This window comes from Moschus berezovskii, chromosome 9 (assembly GCF_049115385.1).
Source record: "Moschus berezovskii isolate FMDL1 chromosome 9, NW_MosBer_1.0, whole genome shotgun sequence".
Lineage (NCBI taxonomy): Eukaryota > Metazoa > Chordata > Mammalia > Artiodactyla > Moschidae > Moschus > Moschus berezovskii.
Genome location: NC_142468.1, coordinates 87,252,600 through 87,265,353, shown reverse-complemented (window position 1 = coordinate 87,265,353; position 12,754 = coordinate 87,252,600). Strand labels below are relative to the sequence as shown.

The 12,754-nt window shown below is 50.8% G+C and overlaps 1 protein-coding gene across 1 annotated transcript; it reads right to left on the bottom strand.

Moving 5' to 3' along the window:
- Positions 1-996: 996 nt before the first annotated feature.
- KBTBD13 (kelch repeat and BTB domain containing 13) lies at positions 997-6,676 on the bottom strand. Its single transcript, XM_055437078.2, has one exon. The coding sequence runs from the start codon at positions 6,618-6,620 to the stop codon at positions 5,244-5,246; it is 1,377 nt and encodes a 458-aa protein (XP_055293053.2). The 5' UTR covers positions 6,621-6,676; the 3' UTR covers positions 997-5,243.
- Positions 6,677-12,754: the final 6,078 nt, after the last annotated feature.

Sequence of the window (12,754 nt, the reverse complement as noted above, 5' to 3'; positions counted from 1 at the left end):
GGGAAGTGACAGCAACTTGAAGCAAAGCAATTAGGATGAAAAAGAGGTCCAGCTGCTTGGGGCCAAAGGAAAATAAACAGACCAGCCCTGTGTGTATTCCACTGCCAAGAGGAGCAATTCTTCATGGGATGATTAGCACTTTAATTCCCATCGCCTCCCCTCCACGAGCCTCTGGGCTGCTGTCGTTTTCAGATCCCACTCTTCCCATGGTGTGCTGTGCACCCCACAGCGCATCACCTCATCATGAAGGTCTCCCTTAGTCACCTGCCCACGCTGCCCCCTGGCAGAAATGATACCCCTCTCCTCTGAAATCTCCTCTCTCTGTGGGTTTTCCCTTTGATTGATTGATCATGTGATGGATTCATTTATTCTTTTGATATCCATTGAGCACCATTCATTCATTCAATATTTATTAAGCCTCTACTATGTTCTGTTCACTGTCCTGGTGATACAGCAGTGAGCCAACAAATCTCTGTCCTCATGGAGCTCAGCTTCAGTAGATGAAGGATGAAATCTGGAGGAAATGGGACAGGGGATCTGGAACGGACTTGGCTCTCACTCAAGAGAGATGAGACACACCCAAGGGTCTAAGCAGAGAAGCAACAGTTTATGGCTGGTGGGTCATCAGGACAGCTCTGCCCATGTGAGCATGCTGGAGAGGCCAGCAGGGAAGCAGGCCCTGGATGGAGTGTGGGAAGGGCTGGTGTTTCCTCTTGCCTCTGTCAGGCAGGCTATGTAAGCAAACCAGAAAAATTCCCAGGGAGAGGAACACTTGGGGTGCAGGGCATCCAGCATCAGGGTCAAGGAGAAAGTTTACAGAAGACAGGAGAGAGCCCTGGGGAATGGGGCTGCAGGGCTCTCATGGAGGTTCAGAGAAATACACCTTACTGCAGTAAGCTCTCTGTGTGTGTGTGTGTGTGTGTGTGTGTGTGTTTGCGTGTGTGTGTAGATCTCTCTGGAAGGACAAAACTTCTTAGAGTGTCCCTCTGGGCGGGCACAGAGAGATTTCAAACTCAGCCTTCTGGGCTCAGTAACTCCTAATATTTCTGTAACTTGCCTTCCTGCACCTGGCCTGCTCCCCCAGGTACCTACATGCAGTTTGGATGCCAGGGCATGAGAGGTTGAGAATCCCAAATCCTAATCACAGGTCCTTGCTCTTCCCCCTTACTGACTGCGTGACTTTGTGTGAAAGCCTAAGTTCTTTCAGAATCCCCTACCCCATCTCCTCCCAGACTTCCGCTTTCTGCAAACCAGACGTGGTAACTATCTTCGCCAAGGGCAGCAGGCTGTAGGAAGAAATGATGGAGCCTGACCTGTGAGGCCGAAGAGGAGGTGGGCTGGATTATTAAAACCGCCCCCACACTGAGGGGGTATCTGCCAATGTGTCAAGGCCCCTGCCCTCCTGGGTCTTCAACAGTCATTAACACCCTTTCGTTAATGGTGAAGGGGGCCGTTCACCTTCCAGCTAGGTCCTAAGGCAAGAGAACCCAGGACAGTTAATTTTATTATCTCAGGAGTTCGAGAGAAAGGGCTGAGTCCAGGGGGGGCAGATGAACCCCCAGAGAAGAGGTCAGCGAGAAGGGTAACAGGGAGGGGAGTGTAATTGAGACTGGCAGAACCAATCTGTCCATCCCAGTATATCAGCGGAACAGGGAGGGGACGCAGCAACAGAAAATAGCACATGGCCCTGGGTTCAAGGCCAGGATCTGCTACTTGCTACTCAGGCCTCTTCTAGTCATCATGACCTTTAGGTGTTTGGGTTTGTTTGGTTTTTTTTTTTAACTTTATCTTTAAGAAGGGAGTGCAGATGTTGCCCAGCTGCCTTCCACTTAAAATTCTTGCAAAGCTTAAATAAGTCTACTGTGGGAAAACTCTCTGTGAATACTGTGTTATTATTACACAGCAAAGGCATCTCAGTAAGGGCTGCTCTGGACCAACGGACAACTGAACCCTGGAGCCAGCAGGCCAGCCTGGGCTGGTTCATGTGGTCGGCTGCAGAAGCTGATGAAGGTCTATGGGCTGAGAGAGCCGAGGAGCTGGTGGGTCTGGAGACCGGAAGTGTGTTCAGCACTGGTCAGGAGGAGTGAGCAAGGAGAGTGTTCTGCGCTTTAAGAAAAATTATCTGTAACTTGGAAATAGGCAAAAGGACTGCGTGTCCTTTCAGTGTCATTCTGGGGCAGGGTTGGAAGCATTCAGAGTTATTTAATTCTCCCTGGGTTGGGAAGATCCTCTGGAGGAGAGCATGGCAATCCACTCCAGTATTCTTGCCTGGAGAATCCCAAGGACAGAGGAGCCTGGTAGGCAACGTATGGTCCATAGGGTTGCAAAGAGTCGGACATGACTGAAGTGACTTGGCAAGGGGCTGTACCTTTGCTCTACAATTGACTACTTTTAAAAACTATTTATTTGGTTGCATCAGGTCTTAGTTATATCACGTGGGATTTTTCGTTGCAGTGCAGGTTTAGTTGCTCTGCAGCATATGGGACCCTAGTTCCCCAACCAGGGATCAAACCTGTGTCCTCAGCATTGCAAGGCAGATTCTTAACCACTGGGCCACCGGGAAAGTCCCAGCAATTTACTATTGATTAAGGTCCTGACTTTGTAGAGTTATATGCTAAGTTGTAGCTGCATATACAAGTATGTATGTGCATGTACATGAATATGAAAAGGAATTTAGCCCAGTAGAGAACCACAAAATTTATGGTATTATTCCCTATATTAACCAGTTTCACCTCTACCTTAGCAAACTTATTTTGGTGTATCTTTTCCAACAAAATATACAGACCTTTTGCCTCTCAAATGGACCACTGAACCAGCCTTACTATTTTTTGGTTCCCTTATTAATGAGTTAGATAAATCTTTGACATGTGAATAAAATTACACTTGGATAGAACAAACAAGTGAGGGGCTCAGTGGCACGGGCCAGCCGCTTGGTCATGAACCTCACATAGCTCATCAGTTGGGAGAAGGTACCCAACTCTCAGGCTGAGGCAGGGCTAGAGTGGGAAGACAGATGCGAAAGTACTCTGCACAGCATTCACAGGATGTAAAAGTCTGGATTTATTATTGTGACTCATCAGATTAGGTTAATCCAGGCCTGAAAGGTCCCAGGCTTCTAGGTCCACGTTCTCCAGGGTTTGGAACATAGTTCAGGGGAAAGGCAGCAAGGGGTAACCCAGACACTAGGCTCCATGCCCAGGAGGTGCCCGGCTGATGGCGTACTCGCCATTTGTGACAAGGCCAGGATTTCCCACAGGCCTTGCATCTTGGAGGATGGAGACCATTTAGGACCACTCAAAGAAGTCTGCCCAGGGGCATGGAGCAGCTGGATAACTGAGGTGGGCATCTGACCAGAGACCACTGTAGGGGTATGCCAAAGGAGAGAAAAGAGTCCTAACACCAGAGGTCAGCACCAGATTCCTAACTAGTGGTCACTACAGCCTGGGGTCTTTTAGGACCTCGTGTTTTTCTTTCTTTTTTTAAAAAAATTTTATTGAAGTATTTACAATATTGTATTAATTTCTGGTGTACAGCAAAGTGACTCATATATATATGTCTATTTTTTTCTTATTCTTTTCCATTATGGTTTATCACAGGATACTGGATATAATTCTCTGTGCTATACACAAGTAGGACCTTGTTGCTTATCCATTTTGTATATAATAGTTTTTATCTACTAAACCCAGACTTTCAATCCTTCCCTCCCAAACCCACCTCTTCCTTGGCAACCCCAAGCCTGTTCTCTGTGTCTGTGAGCCTGCTTCTGTTTCATAGATATGTTCATTTGTAGGAACTCATCATTTTATCCTGCAGGTAGGAAAGTGCCCCAGCTCAGCTGACAGCACAATAAGATCTCTGTTCTTGCTACCTGCATATGTGCTCAGCTGCACGAATGTGCACACACACACAGCCAGGTGTCAGCCAGGGGTCCAACGAGCAATGCAGGCAGTCAAGGTTGGGAACAGCCAATCCTGCACAGAGGAGGTAGGGACAGAGGCACCAGAGAGAAAGGCATTCCAGGTTCAGGGAACGGCAGCAATGGAGGCTGTTTGTTTATTTACCAAGTCCTCTCTGACTCTTTTGCAACCCTATGGACTGTAGCTGACCAGGCTCCTCTGTCCATGGGATTTCCCAAGCAAGAATACTGGAGTGGGTTGCCATTTCCTTCTCCAGGGGATCTTCCTGACCCAGGGATCGAATCCGTGTCTCCCGCATTGGCAGGCGGATTCTTTACCAGCAGAGCCACCATCAGACCTGCTCTAAATTGGGCTTATACTTTGAGTAACCTGAAGTCATGAAAATTAACAGCCCACTGCCCCTGGGGTGATGACCAAAAAGGCGGTGGGTAAGAGACTTCCGACTGGGTTCTCCCCTGTGGGCCACATCCCATTAAACAGTGCAGGGATCCCTTTCTCCCTCACAGGTCAGTGAGGTCACTCCAGGTGCAGCTCAGTGTCTCTCTCCACAGGCCAGGCCAGCCTCGATGCCTGCCCATAGGCCTCCATCTACAGCTGCTCTGCCTCAAAGGCAGGGCTCACAGACTATTCCTATCTGCCCAGCTTTCCCCGTCTCTCCTCTTCTGAATCTCCCCCTTTAGCAGCTAATTATCCTGTTTGTTTTAATACAGTTTGTTTACAATCCTCCTGCCTGGAATAACATATTTTCCCTCTCCCTATTTTCCCTTTGTCCTGATTTCTTCAGTACTTTCTTTCATTATATTGCAGGGTTTGTTTCTTGTTTGTTTTTCTAAGTTGCCTTTAGCCCTCTGTGGATCAAGACAAGTGCATGTAAACCCTTTGTTGTCCTGGGCTAGACTCTAAGCTTTTGAACCCCTGTCTGGTAACTACAGTCACATGAGGCCCAATGCCGTGCTGAGCAAACAGTAAGTGCCTAATTCTTACTTGACTGGCAGTTTCATTAACATCACTTAACCCACTCCCAGCCGGTCCTCAATTACTGGCCCTTTCACACACAAGCCTGGATTATTGAAATCCTATCCCCCATCCCTTCCACTGACATTGTGACCCACCAGCTCTCAAGAGAGCCCAAGTAATTTGAGGGTTGAGATCCTGAGTCGATGCTTCCTGAGATTCTTGGATACCTTCATACAACCAGAAGTCACAAGACCCTGGACATCTCAACCAGGGCCTGAAGTTCCCCGCAGCTCCTAAGGTCACTCTCATAGACTCAGCCATAGCTCACAGAAGACTCTGGGCATCTAGTCCGAAAGTCCAGCCCAAGGATCACAGTTCTGGTGTTGTGGAGGCCACAGGCCCCCGGGCACCGGGAGGCAGCCTCAGGAGAAAGGTCTGCAAGGAACCAGGCCGTGGGAAGCCGGCCTTCTCCCTAAGCAGCCGCCAGGAGCCGCTCTCGATGGCATAGAGCAGGGTGAACACGCGGTTGACCGTATAGACGGTGTCGCCGCGCACCACGGCAGTGAAGAGCGCGCCTTTGCTGTTGACGAACTGACCGGGCAGCGCTGTCCACTGGCCCGTGGCGAGGTTGAGGCAGTCGATGGCGCAGTGCAGGAAGTCATCCTTAGGTCCGTTACGCACCACGTAGAGGCTGTCCCGGTGGGCCACCATGCAGTGGCCATAGCTCTGCGGGCGCCGCAGCTCGGCCACGGGCAGCCACTCATCAGCCCGCGCAGCGTACTCCACCACGGCTGTCGTGTCTGCCGGCTGCCACAGGCACACGAAGAGGCGGCCGCGGGCGTGTGCGCAGGGAACGCAGGCAGCTGGCTGCGGCAAGTCGGCCACGAAGCTCCAGCAGCCCGAGGCCGGGTCGTAGCGCTCCACCGAGCTCATGGCTGTCCTCTGGAACTCACCCCCGATGGCATAGAGGTGGCCCTCGAAGCCGGCCAGTGCCGTGTCGTAGCGCGGCTGGTGGGGGCTGGGGAACTCGCGCCACGTTCCGCCGTCGGGGTCGTAGCAGAAGCCCAGGTCCACCACCTCCTTGTTGGGGCCCCGCACCCCCCCCACGATGTAGAGCTTGTTGCCCAGCGTGGCCACGCCGGCCAGGAGCGTGCTGGCCTCCAGGGGCAGCGCGGCCAGCGTGCGCCAGGTGTCCTCCTCCTCGTCCAGGTAGCACATGGTGCGCGAAGGGTCCTCCAGGAAGCCGGGCGCCGGCGCGTGCGTGCTCACGGCCACGTAGCTGCTGGGCCGCAGCGCCGCCACGTAGCTGCGGGCCTCGGGCAGCGCCAGCTCGGCCGCCAGCTCGCGGGCGCCGTCGCGGATGAAGAGCGCGGCGCTGTGGAAGACGTCGTGCAGGCCGAAGGCTGCGGCCGCGTCGCACAGCAGCGCGCAGTTCTCCGACGTGAGGCTGTGCTCTAGGAAGCGCGCCAGCGCCGGCGCCTGCAGGAAGGCGGCGCACTCCACGGCCTGCAGCAGCTCGTCGGCAGCCGCCAGCGCCGGCCGCTCGCCGCGCAGCACGCGCAGCGTGGTGCGGAAGCCGTCCGGGCTCAGCGCGCCCAGGTGCACCTCGGCAGCGCGCGCCTCCCGCATGCCCGAACGGAAGAGGCCGCGGAAAAATCCGCAGTGCTCCACTAGCAGGCCCCGGTCAGCCTGGAAGAGCTGGCTGCCCACCCACACCTGCACCGGGGGCTCAGGGCCCTGCGGCATGGCGGGCTCGAGGGGCAGAGGCCGCCTCCGGGGGCCCGGACGCGGCGGCCACCCGCACTGGGGCTCCCCCGCAGTGACAGAAACTTCCCCCGGGGGATATAAATATCTCCCTGGCTAAAGATAGTAGGGCTCATGTGATGTGGTGGCCAGCGGGCTGGATGGCTGAGGGCCCGGAGGGCATCTGGACACCTGCCGGGTCACTCACTTCCGTGTGATAAATAATAATAATAGTGACCATATAGTGGGCACCTACGAGCCTTAGGGCACCGTGAGGACAGTTTACAAAGATATCCCATTTAACCTGCACTAAATCAGCTGTAACCCCTTTATCTGATACCCTAACTCTGACCCTCTGCTTCCTTAAAATGGGGCCGATAATTAACACGGTATTTGGACAATATCTAAAGTGTTCAGAATGAAGGTCGGAGAATTTATATGGCTTTTCAAGGTCATTCAGGAAAGTGCAAGGATGAGGTTACTACCTGGCCCACGCCTTGGTTGGTGGGGTAGGGGTACTTGGGCCCCAGACAGACAGACAGAGGTAGAGTCTGTCCAGGGCCAGGCTGGGGTCCAGGGCAGATTCTCTTTTGCCTTGGGCCTCTGCTTCTGAATCCGGCTAGTCCAGTCTCTTTTTGAGCTTTGATTTCCTACTCTGTAAAATGGATGGGTAACAGGTGAACGTTCAGTAAGTGCCTTGAGTGTGGAAGTAGTCTCTGACTCGGGATGGGAATGGGAAGCTGATGTCTATTCCCCACTTGGTACTCCCTACTCATCCATTGCTGTATAGCTCAGATCTTGGGGAAAAGAAAAGTGGCGCTGCTAAGGGGACTCTTTGTCTGTGGATGGGAAGGAGACAGGTTTCTCTGGTTTAAGTGAAGCCTTAAACTGCACCTCAGGCCTTTTTGTGAGCACTTTAACTTCTATAATCCTTACAACAATCTGATGAGTAGATACTGTTATTTTCTCTCAGTTGATAGATGTTATCTGTTTATTGCTTATAGCATGCATGCGTCAAATATTATTAAACTCATAGATGAGGAGACAGAGTCACCAAGAGGTCTGCTCACCTGGCCGAGGTGACGTGGCCAGAGAGCAGCCCAGCTGGGACTGGAGTGCAGCCCGTCTGATCCCGGAGCCTCCACCCCTAACTGTTGTGCTCTTTCCTCTCTGTGCTACAAATGCTGGGCAGTCACTTTGTGCCAAGAGGTCACAGTTGGAAGGAGTTTTGGTCTCCTATGATTCAACCCCTTCATTTACAGTGTGAAAGTGAAAGTGTCAGTTGCTGAGTGGTGTTCGACCCTTTGCAACAGCCTGGACTATAGCCCACCAAGCTCCTCTGTTCATGGAATTCTCCAGGCAAGATTACTGGAGTGGGTTGTCATTTCCTTCTGAAAGGGATCTTCCTGACCCTAGGATCCAACTCGGGTCTCCTGCATTGCAGGCAGATTCTTTGCCACCTGAGCCACCAGGGAAATCTCAGAAAGGGAATTGCCCAGGGTTGTGTAGCTGGTAGCAGAGAGCCTCAGGCCTCCTGCTATCCATCTTGCCTGGAACTTTCCTGGGTTACCAGCTAAGACTCTGGGTTCTAAAATGTCAGTTGGAGGGAGCTTAGTGGTTAACTTCTCTGCTACTTTGTGCTACAAGTGGGTTAACTGAGGCCTAGCCCTGTGTAGGGTGTATCTTCCCCTCAGGAGATTTTCAGCTGCAAGTCTTCAGGAGGATGGAGTGGCTCAGTGGCTCACAGTGATAAGGGAGGGGAGCTGGGGAACTTCCCTCCCCCCAAGACACACGCATGCATAGATCCTCACGTGTCAATCTGTAGATCCAACACGAGTGTGCCTTTCTTGCCAGGGAACTCTCAGCCCAGTTCACCCCATCAAAGCAGGGCTGGGGTGTGGGGACCACTTGTGTGAGCCTGGGAAGCCTGAAGCCTGGAGGAGGCAGCAGCCAGAAATAGCCAAGACTCTCTGCCCCAGAGACCTGACCGGAAGAGGAGGAGGAGATGGAAAGCATGGGCCAGAGTCCCCATGGGTACTATACCAGGCCCTTTGTCAGCTTTTCTCCTTCCCTGAGGCTAGATGTTGGCTATAGGCATGACAGTCCCCCTTTTGAAGGAAAGTGGGCTCTGCAGTGCCCAGGCCTGACTCTGACCTTGCTGGTGGCCTCAAGGACAGGAAGAATGTTCCCATTTCATGGATGAGGAAAGGGAGGCCTAGAGATGGAATGGGCCTTTCCTTGGTTATGATTGAAGATGTGGGAGGGATTGAACCCCCGCTTGACTCCAGGCCCCAGCCCAATTGCCTGTCCTCACCTGCACTAGCCTTGTCTTTGGGAAGGGTAACTGCTGCCTCCTGCCAGGCTCAAACAAAGGGGCTGACCCCCAGGGGACTACAGTTCCCTCCCCAAATGGCTGATTCCTGGCACCTACTAACGGTGGCAGACAGGCAGAACCCCTGCTTGCACCTCTCCTGAGAGCACAAGCCCCTCCAGGCTGAAGTTTGCCCCCAAGCCTCGTTTTTCTACAAGTCCAGCCCTGGTTCAGTGAGTTGGGCACTAGCGCACACACCCAACTCCCACCCTTACAACCAGGAACGGAAGTGAGGAGCAGGTCACCCAAGGTGGGGGGTCTTGATTCTGAGACTAGATCCAGGATCTGCACTCTGGCTCTGCGCCCAAGGCCCCAGTGGGGTGTTTTCTGCAGCTGGTGAGAGTTTCCTCCACCCAGACAAATGTCCCTCTGGGACTTGGAGAGGACAAGGAACTGTCATGGCTGTGGACAGCCCACGGAATTCCCAGGCCCTGTGCGACCCCACACCAACCTCCCTCTCTACTTTGTGAGGTTGGGGGTGGGAGCAAGGAATGGGGCTCTGTGTCAGACTCTTGAGCTTTTCCAGAGCGCACCCTGCCTTGTTTATCTCTTTCTCTGCAGTGACTGGCCCCTAACCTGAGGAGGAGCCCCCAGTCTGGCGGAGGAGACACAACCCCTGACCCAGGAGATCCTGCTGTCTGGTGGAGGACTGGGCTCAGCTCCTCCTGTGCTGGGTAATTCCCTTTGATCCATTATAAATGAAGGGGTTGAACCGTATGAGACTGAAGTCATTTCCGATTGTGACCTCATGGCCTTCCTGCCTGATGAGTGACTCCTGGCCTTTGCCACCCATAGTGATGTTTCTGCACACAGGGTAGTGATGTGCTTGCCTGTACCTGAAGAAGAACACTGTACTAGGAGTCAGGATTCCTGCTGGGTAGCAAAAGCTACCCAAGTTGTCCAGGCCTCGGTTCTTTGTAAAGTGGAGCTTGTTTTTGTTCAGTTTTCACATCTGACTTTATAATTGAAAAATCACAGAAGAGGTTATCATATTGTGCCTCCAGGGAATGCAGTGATATCTCAAAGGGAGCCAAAAATGTTAGCTTTATATGTGGAATGGCTTCTAGGGGTGAGGTGGGTGGCAAGGGCAAGACTTAGTCCTACCTGTCCAGACCCGTCTAGATGGGACTCGTGCACTCTGGAGACATCTACTGAGCATCTATCGAGCCCATTGCTGGGCGAGGAGCCACATCCTCTGCATTTTGAGTGCCTGAGGGCCCCTTATAAGAGCCTCAAAGGTGGGGAGGTGGTGATGAGGAGGGGTGGGATACTTGTAGTAGAATCACCTCTCTTTTGACCTAAAGTGCCCAAACTTCTGGTCATTAAACAGTTATGACTTCTTGGTAGTTGGGTAGGAAGTGTGAGCTATTTGTGTCTGGGTGAGTTCAGGAAACTATCATTTGCTGTTTGGGGCTATGGGCGAAGCTCTGGGAGGAACATTCTCATATTATCTCATCTAATACTTAATATTATCCCTATTTTAAAGATGAGGTGTCTCTGTAATTCTTCCACTGTGAAATGGGTGTGATAACCATCTCTTAGGATGATAATAAGGAACAGATGGATAAAAGCAGATGTATTGCAAATAATTATTGGCTTAGTCTAATAGATATTTAATTATATTGCAGCTCTGGGAACTCTGAATGAGTTTGGGGTATTTGAAAAATAGACCAAGAAGGCCATCTGAAAAATCAATGATAATTTCTCATTGATAGGAATTCTAAACACGTGTATATCAAATCCTTTAACTCACAGTCCTTTAAGTTCAACATTGTTCATAGATTTTTACAAAATCCCCAAGATAGGTTAATAATTTGGTGATGGTATTTGCATATACAAATAGTGAATATTCCTATTCAATAAATTCTACCCTCCAGGGAGTGACATAGGTGGAAAATGTTGAAATTTTTATATTTCAACCTGATAGATCTGATCCAGTACTTCATATTTCCTGTGTCAAATTTCCATAATTACTTGACTGTATTTTGATTGTTTTATTTGGTTGTTTTGTTTTGGCCATGAGATATCACACTCTAGTTCCTCAATCAGGGATCGAACGTGTGTCTCCATCAGTGCAAGTGCAGAATCTTAACCACTGGACCACTAGGGAAGTCCCTTGACTGTATTTTTGGATAGATTTTGGAACTGCTGATAGTGTTTGAGAAAATAGTGATGTGTGAGAAAAAACATGCAGATAGTCATATTCTTAAAAAAAAAAAAAAAGATGATGAACCGAGGCCCAGCTTATTCCATGGTTTGACAGTAAATGATGATTCCAAGGGCCTTTCTGGTCCAAGTGGGCACTTCCGGGTGCTCGACAAGCAGCCCACAGATGAAGAGGCTGAGGATGGAGAATGGGAGTGGTTGTAGCTGTGAGGTAGGCAACTGTTTTCCTCCTAAACCTCATAGGAGGTGCAGACTTTGAGCACTTAGCAGTCATAGCTGAGGGCCTGAGCAACCAGCTGGCAACCAATTCATATAATCTCTGAACTAGAAGGGGATTAAGAATCATCTCATCCCATCTTGCAAATGATTGTGGTATATTCTTACAACAGCAGTCCCCAATATTTTTGGCACCAGGGACTGGTTTTGTGGAAGACAGTTTTTTTTTCCACAGACCCAGGGGTGGGGATGGTTTCAGGATGATTCAAGTGTACTACATTTATTGTGCAGTTTATTTCTATTACGATTACATCAGCTCCACCTCAGATCATCAGGCATTAGATCCCAGAGGTTGGGGACCCCTGCCTTATAACACCTTGAAATCTCACCCCCATGATTGCCTTTAGTGTCAGGAGGTTCATTTCCTCCAAAGACAGTAGTCTCTTCTAACTATGGACAGCTCAGGTGGTTAGAGTTCTCAAAATCACTGAGCTGGAACCTGCCACCTTGAAGCTCCCATCTACTAGTTGGTCTGAGTCTTAAAGATAAGAAAAGTAACTCTCCCCAAATCACATAAGTAGATAAGTAGCAGAGCCCAAGTTTATTCCCTGTTGTGCCTCTGGGAGTCCACAGCTTGCCCTCCCTCCAGTAGTCCATCTGTGAGACCGAGTCTCCGCATAGCCCCACCCAGAACAAGTCTGTCCTCCCAGGACTCGGGCCAGCCCAGGGATGTGGCCAGAACTTGCCTCCCACTTTTTCTCATTCTACAACTCAAAGGCCATTAGCTGTATGAGCGATTCTGGTCTGTGGGTGTAATCTAAACAAATTCCTCCCAACACCTTAGAGTCTTAATAACACAGCTGCTTTACCATGATCTCCCAGAAACAATTAGGCTGAGTCACTATTCATGTCCTGTCCTGGAAAATAATTTTCTCTCTTGGTTGAGAAGAAGTTATTACCATCAGGCTCTGACTCCAGTCCCTCCATCTGCTGACCTGGACTTTCCTGGTTTCTTTTGTGCATAGGTGAATAGATTAGCTGTGGCAGGATAGGGGGGTTGGGGTTGGAGGGGGTTGTGTTGCAGTGAGAAGTCTCTTGAGACGCCCACATCTTTCCCCACTCTGGTCTGGGGTGTATTTCAAAAGAGAGAATCCACAGGGTTCTAGAAAGTACTTAGACCTGGAACCCAGGGTTGATTTTTGTCATTCTCCATTGGGCCTGAACCACTCATGGAATTTTGGATTCATCTCCCCCTTCCTTTAGCATTATAGATGGGAGTGTGTGTGTGAGAGAGAGAGAGTGTGAGTCACTAAGGTTGTGTCTGACTCTGCAACCCTATGGACTGTAGCCCACCAGGGTCTTCTGTCCTTGAGATTCTCCAGGC